The sequence below is a fragment of the Echiichthys vipera genome (assembly GCF_963691815.1).
Source record: "Echiichthys vipera genome assembly, chromosome: 6".
NCBI classification, from domain to species: domain Eukaryota; kingdom Metazoa; phylum Chordata; class Actinopteri; order Perciformes; family Trachinidae; genus Echiichthys; species Echiichthys vipera.
The window spans coordinates 21508152-21515817 of NC_139831.1; the positions used below are offsets into that span (position 1 = coordinate 21508152).

The 7666-nt window shown below is 41.7% G+C and overlaps 1 protein-coding gene across 1 annotated transcript; it reads left to right on the plus strand.

Annotated features, from left to right (window-relative positions):
- Positions 1 to 337: 337 nt before the first annotated feature.
- On the plus strand, positions 338 to 2584 carry adrb2a (adrenoceptor beta 2, surface a). The gene is made up of 2 exons (XM_083914989.1): positions 338 to 455; positions 849 to 2584. Exon 2 carries the CDS (start codon positions 849 to 851, stop codon positions 2106 to 2108), a length of 1260 nt encoding a protein of 419 aa, XP_083771115.1. The 5' UTR covers positions 338 to 455; the 3' UTR covers positions 2109 to 2584.
- Positions 2585 to 7666: the final 5082 nt, after the last annotated feature.

Below are 7666 nucleotides of genomic sequence, written 5' to 3' on the forward strand. Positions count from 1 at the left end.
TAAATGTTTTGCCTCAACTAAAATTGGTGTGTACAGTATATGCAGATATGTATTAGGATAATTGTTTGCATATGTTTAAAATATGTTAAACCAGAACTAGTCAGAAAAGGTATGTGTTCGCAGCTCTGCTCTCATGCAGCCCAGCAGCAGTAGAGACTGCAGGGACAATGTGTTCAAACTCTCGGGAGCTTTCAGCACCCTCCGCAGGTTGGCTGTCTGATTGGCTGAGCGCTGACCGTGATGTCATCACTGCACGTTATAAGGGCTCTGACAAGTACCCTGGGAGACACATTAGAAGAAACACAGTGACTGAGAGGCATAGTGAGAGAGATACAAAGACTGAGAAAAGCAGATAGTAAAAGGAGGACATGTGACATTAAAGGAACTATCTGGACAGTAACATTTCTAATACTTTGTATGGGAGGCAGCAGGGGAGACGAAAACTACCTGTGGAGGTGGGTACTTTTAACTCCTATTTAGCATGTTTTTAAAGCTGTGCTCACTGAAGCCTAGCAGGATGTTATACATGTGTTGTCTGGTGTTGGTGCTGTAGTATTTGTTCTCCTTTTTGTGGGGAAACAAAACCAACAACAGACACTTTTGTGTTTTTCAGCATTTTACTTCTATGAATACTGTTACTTTTCTCTTCTGTTCTCATCAGGCCACTTTTAGATTTAAATTGCGATCTTCCCCTCTCTCTCTCTTTCTCTCACACACTTTTATTCTGTGTGTGTGTGTTTGTGTGTGTGTGTGTGTGTGTGTGTGTGTGTGTGTGTGTGTGTGTGTGTGTGTGTGTGTGTGTGTGTGTGTGTGTGTGTCTGTGTGTTATCTACGTATGGTCTCTCTAGATGGGAAATACAACCCTCCCAGTGAACCTAAATGTGAGTGCAGGGATGATCAACTCGTCATCAGACCCAGCTAAGAATGAGGAGGGTTACAGCGAGGCAACAATGATCGTGCTGGGCATGATCATGTCCTTACTTGTCCTGTGCATTGTCTTCGGCAACATCCTGGTCATAATAGCGATCACCCGCTTCCAGCGTCTCCAAAATGTTACCAACTGTTTCATCATATCCCTGGCATGTGCTGACCTAGTCATGGGTCTCATTGTGGTTCCTTTTGGTGCCTGCTACATCATCTTTAAGACCTGGCACTTTGGTAGTTTCTGGTGTGAGTTCTGGACTGCGACTGATGTGCTCTGTGTGACTGCCAGCATCGAGACCCTGTGTGTCATAGCAATTGATCGTTATTTGGCCATCACCTCTCCCTTCCGCTACCAGTCGATGCTGACCAAGTGCAAGGCTCGCATTGTGGTCGTGCTGGTGTGGGTGATTGCCGCCTTGATATCTTTCCTGCCGATCCACATGGAATGGTGGATATCAGATGATAAGGAAGCTAAGGATTGCTTCAAGGACAGTAACTGTTGTGAGTTCTACACCAACATGGCATATGCCATCACCTCCTCTATCATCTCCTTCTACATCCCTTTGGTCATAATGGTTTTTGTCTACAGCCGTGTTTTCCAAGAGGCCAAGCACCAACTGAAGAAGATTGACCAAAGCGTTGGACGTTTTCACAACAGCGACAACAGCCACCTCAAATCTCTGGAGGCAAACAATGGGCGTGGCTACAAGAGGGTCAAATTTTGCCTGCGGGAACACAAAGCCCTAAAGACACTGGGCATCATCATGGGGATCTTCACTCTGTGCTGGCTGCCCTTCTTTCTGCTCAATGTGGTGGTGGCCATATGGAAGCTAGAGGACATAGACCTCACCTTCAGGATACTCAACTGGATAGGTTACGCAAACTCTGCCTTCAACCCGCTCATTTACTGCCGGAGTCCGGAGTTCAGGTACGCCTTTAAGGAAATCCTCTGCATGAAGAGGAACCACCTCAGCAACCCTGCAGGGCCTGTGAACGGATACATCTACAGCAGGCACAGCTGGCAGAGCGAACAGCAGGGAAGGAGTAAGGGAAGCTTAGAAGACAGTGACGCTAATGAAGGGTGTCTGGAGAAGGGAGCGGGGGTCTGCAATCTTGTGGACAGAGCTGTGGACCCCAATGGGAATTGTAACAAAGCCCTATCAACTGTGACAACTGCCCTCTAAACTTGGAGCCCTGAGACTTCTGTCAACAGGGCGATCCAGACATGTTTACACTGCTGTCATAAACTTTTCCCCATAGAATAATGAAGGTAAGGTCAGTCAAACTGGCTAATAGAGACTTCTTTACAAAAACTGTAATACACATGTTCAGCTGAGGGAAGTATCTCTCTTCCTGTTTTAAAACAGGCACTGTAGGTAGATCACTTTTACATTGTTACATTTGTCATGTTTAACTTACATCTACCTCATCACATCTTGTGTATCTTAACTGAACATGAACTCACTGTCCACAAGAGTTACACTATGGCAGTATCTCAGCCATTTATTTTCTCCACTAAATGGTCTGTGCATTATGTAGTTGCTAATTATCTGTTCAATTTGTGGGCATGTTTTTTATCCTAGAGTTCCTGGCAAGAGATCGCACAATTTATTTGCATGAAAATGTTTTAAAAATTCAAAGTAAATGTTGGAGGCTGAAAATTCCATCCCAGCATGCCAATACGGCATGAACGGCAAGCTTTTATTGTTATCAGAAAATGGACGAGGAGCAAAAAAAAAGGATCAAACTCAATGCCTCTTTGGTGCTTCGTTAAAGAAATACATTCCAAATCACGTTAAATTTGGCTTAATTTTGTTTAACTTTTGATGGATTGTCTCAGTGTGAAAGATAATCAACAGGTGTGACAGAACTCCCACCCCACCCCCATCTCTCTCTCTTTCTCTCTCTCTGTCTCTCTTTCTATCTCTCTCTCTTTCTCTCTCTCTGTCTCTCTCTCTCTCTCTCTTTCTCTCTACCTCCCTCTCTCTCTCTCTCTATCTCTTTCTCTCTCTCTGTCTCTCTTTCTATCTCTCTCTCTTTCTCTCTCTCTGTCTCTCTCTCTCTCTCTCTCTCTCTCTCTCTCTCTCTCTCACTGCTCAGCAATGTGGTGAGGCCCTGCTCCCTGCTCTGTTTTACAGCCTGTTGCTAGATAGCACCAGATATATGAAGTTATCTCACTGGTGCAAGCTGAGAAAACGCCTGGGGCCATCCTCTGTCAGTCACATGATAAAACAAGTTTGTATATGTTGTGTCAGTCAGATTCCATTATCAGCCCTAAATATACCTATATCGTTTAGTGCAAAGCAGATTGACAGTATTGACCTTTAAAGCCTGAAGCTGTTTTATGAATAAATGCACTTTTTTTACTTTGCTGCTACATAGCCTACCAGTCATTAAGTCCACTGGTTCATATGTGAGACATGTAAACCAGTATTTGGTACATTATAGCAGTTACATAACTGTAAGGCAAACTATAAGAGTCTTTTCTTTCCCCTCTTCAGTATGTGCCAATAGCAACAACAGTAGTTGTCCCTTTGTGTTACATAAACCCCACTTTTTTGTTAAAATGTGTGGTTGCTCTGTTTCAGCATGCACAGTATTTACTGAAACCAGGGAAGCCTTTTCCTTAGTCGTGGCACAAGGGCACAAACCACACACAATAATAAACAGCGTGTTGAAATAGCCAAGCGATAAGAAAGTTCCAGGCCCGAGACTGGTGGTGGTGGGGGTTACTACTCAGAAGCCAATAAATGAGATGAGAAAAACAGTCCTGAGCAGTGCACTTTTGTCATTTGACATTTCCCAGAGTGTCCTCACTGTAAACGGATGTCTGGATCTTTATGAAATCAGTCTTGGAAAAGACACTCAACAGTCCAGTGAGCAGTGCCTCAGCTGTTCCAGTTGTTTCAGTCAGTTTCAGTCAGTCTACTTTAGACGCTCTGTGTGCAGTCTTCAGGAAATGCTCCCAAATCCAGCTGAGCCCTGCCCAATAAACACGAATAAATCCATTATCTCTACCGTTTAGCTGAAAAATCAGATAACTCCCTCTGAACTCTGAAATAGATTAGTACATTACAAAGTATACAGTTCCCAGTTTGCATGATGAGATATGATGAGCTCCAACCTGAAATGAGACTCTCTTATCAACCGTCTCAAGATGACAGGCTCTTGGGAATGTCACATTTGACGTAGGCAAACATTAACGGAAAATGAGAGCTTTGCATGCAGGGGCTTCAATTGGAAAATTCACCTACTTTTTCCGCATTCAATGACAGGTGTTGCAGGTGTGACCCTATGTTCTGATCAAAGCAACAGCATGCTAAATGTGGCTACTGAAAGCGGGAGGGGGAGCAGGGACTCTCTGCCAGTCTAAATCTGTGTTTGTGACCTGTGTTTTAGTGCATGTAGCAAGGTCTGCTGACACCATCAAAACTGTGAACTTTGTTCCCTCAGAGGAATCCTTATGTACTGTATCACTAGGTTTGGTCAGCACTGTTGTCACAGACCTTAGAAATAGACGTAAATTATGTGTCATCTTACGTCAATGTTTGCCATGTGAAAAACAAGCTTTCCAGTGTGTTGATCTTTTCCGTGGATTTACAGCAAAGTAAATGCAGGGGTTGAATGTCATATCAAATGTTCTCCAGGGTTTGTTTTTTGTCTTTCAACATTTTCACTCTACAGGATGCACGAAACAGATACAGTATAGATCAGATATATTCACATGCAATGAATTCACGCATTGACACTAATTTAATATTCTGCATTTAGAGCATCTGTAATTTTTAGAAGCACTTTGCAAGTAAGTGTTTGCATGTCTGCTACATATAATTGTGATGATGTGTTTGTGATCTGTGGTGGCCATTTCCATTCAAAGTGATCTGTGGAATAGGTTGTGAAGTGTATATCCACACTGCTCCCTCCTGGCAGTGGCCTCTCCTTGCACCCCATTTGTCTATATGTGTATAATGGTTACTGTTTCATAAATATGCCTGTATAATAAGAAATGTAACTCACCTCTTCACCTCCTAATGCTTGACGAAACAACACAGTTATGTCTTGAAACATTCCAGGTACAGCTGATGGTTCAGAGCCATAAACCTTGTCTTCTGATGCATACAATGAACATGCAGTTGTCTCAATGAAGTTTGCCCCTAGATTACTTAAAAAAAAAAAAAAGCTTAATTTAAACGTGGATTCTGGGTGACAAACAAGTGTGTAGTCTAGAGGATATATTACGATTTGGCACATATATTGTCAGTGTAAAAGAATCAAATCTTTTCTAAATGTTGATATGACCAAGACTCAGGTGGCTAATGCTCTCCTCACTGATCCATTATTCCTCCTATTTGATAAAAGTCACTTTGCCCTGAACAGCTCCCTATGATGTAGATTAGATCATCCATTAACTTAAAGCAGCACTGTATAGCACTTTTATAAAACATTTATTGAATTTTTGAACAACTGAATCCATGTTTGAGTTCATAAACTATCATCAATTACTGACTGGAGAGTTCACTTGTACCATCATACAAGACAACATACTGTGGAAGCGTCCTTTCCTGTTTCTGTTGAAGAATAATGAGAAACAGCAGAATCTCAGCACAGATTACGTTGAAGACGGACTGATGAATTGATGTTTGTCGATGTGCTTTTTCTATGAAAGTCGAATATTGCTTTAGCTGTCATATGAAAATTGAACCTATTACATGTGAACTTTTTTTCCCCAGAGTCATCACTCAGCTGAATGTTTACTAAATGTTTGCAAACCACTCTCGCACAAGTTTTTGTCACTGTTCGTAAAGGTAAGGCCTGTTGCAACATGTGTTGTCCTGTGGTATTTATGAAAAACTGTACGTGCTGTAACATTTGTATTGAAATAAATGATGTATATGTTGCCTGTAATGTCATCATTGATGTGTCTTTTAAGTTTATTACATTTAACAAAAGTGGGTGGTAGATTTTAACTCTACTAAGAATTTGAAGAACAAGGTTTGAGCCATCTGAATGCATCAGGCCTGCACGCGGACAGCAGTCAAGTCTATTTCCGTATGGGAAAACCAGTCATCAGCATGTGATCCAGATGGAATGATGGACAGGAAAGTGATCGGGATATTATGAAAATGTTTCCATTCTCTTATTGAAACTATGTCTTCCCAATGGTATAAGTAATCACAGATTTAACAATCCAAGGGAAAAAGACCATGGAGATATTTAGAGCCATAAAAAACATCTTGCTATTTGCCACTTTGTCGGAGCGGAAAGGATTTTTCATGTTTCTTTCAAGCATGAAATATGTTCTTCTGCTGAATGAAGATTAAAAACCTAAAGAGAAAGAAGAAAACCATGACCACATCAACTTATCTATTTGGGATTTGATATTCATACAGGTGACTTTTAACCTGGGTCTTGTTCAGCCTCAGTCTTTTATTATGATATAATTAAATCCAAATCCATATAAATAAATGGTTTATAAGGTTCTCAATTTAAAAAAGCCAGTAAAAGAGTGTTTTATACCAACTCCTGTGGCTTAATTAGCCTGCATCAAAAATTGTGGTTGACGGCCAATAATTCCCAATCCATACCGAAACCCTGATTTATTTCTCAACCGTCTTTGCACATGGTCAGAACAAATCAGGCTTTTGTTTTTTTTTAAATACTAAGGATTTAAATGAATTTCAAAATCAGGCACTGTTATCATTATAAACTGTCTAATGAGATAAGAAAGCTCGACAAACATCAACAGTAACTAGGCTGGGTGGGGCTTAGCAAACAGTCAAGTATAGGGAGCCATGGTATGGCCTATGAACTACTGTTACCCCTGAAAAATCAACTTTAGATCTAATTATGATGATATAATCAGCTATTTATCAATTGACTATTCGTGCCTTCCTCGTGCAGTTGAATTTCAGTAATGCAGAAGCATCACAGTGATAAATAGTATATCCACTTTTGCGCATAAGAGCTCTTCACCGCCTGTAACTCTCTGATCCTTTAAAACTTAAGTTCCCTGATGCAGCGGCAGGCAGCAATTTCATTTGAAGTCATGTCAAGTGCTCCATGTCTTTCAGGGGTTTAGATGTGCACTGAGGGCGATCCACGGGGATTGGTGTAGACCTAAGTCTGTGAGATCTGCCATGTGCTCTCTGGAGCTTTATGGCCAATTTTCAACACTTAGAGAGAAACTTCAAGAAACTTATTTTGCCAACAGGCTGCTCAATTCCATGCATGGTAATATCTATCATCAGGCCTCAAGGGCTAAGGACTCAGATACTTACGAGCAAGATAAAAAGGCAATTTTCCCATATCTAGACCTACCACGTTGTCTGAGTCACATTTTTTAAAAAGCAGACTGGAGTTTTGGTACAGGGTGACTCTTTTCTCAGATATTTAAATCATGGCAGTGATGCATAGGGCATAGGGTGTGAGCATGTGAAAAAGTTGTCTCTGATACATCGATAAGTCCCCTGGCACTTTGTTGACTACAGTGACCAAGGCACCGCAATGTCTACAGCCCCCTCACTCCCAAGGGCCATGAGTGTGTGTGTGTGTGTGTGTGTGTGTGTGTGTGTGTGTGTGTGTGTGTGTGTGTGTGTGTGTGTGTGTGTGTGTGTGTGTGTGTGTGTGTGTGTGTGTGTGTGTGTGTGTGTGTGTGTGTGCGTGCGCACACGTGTGTATGTATTCGAGAGCATGTGGATGTCTGCGTGTGCATAGGCACAACTCAAATCATAGCTTGCCCACA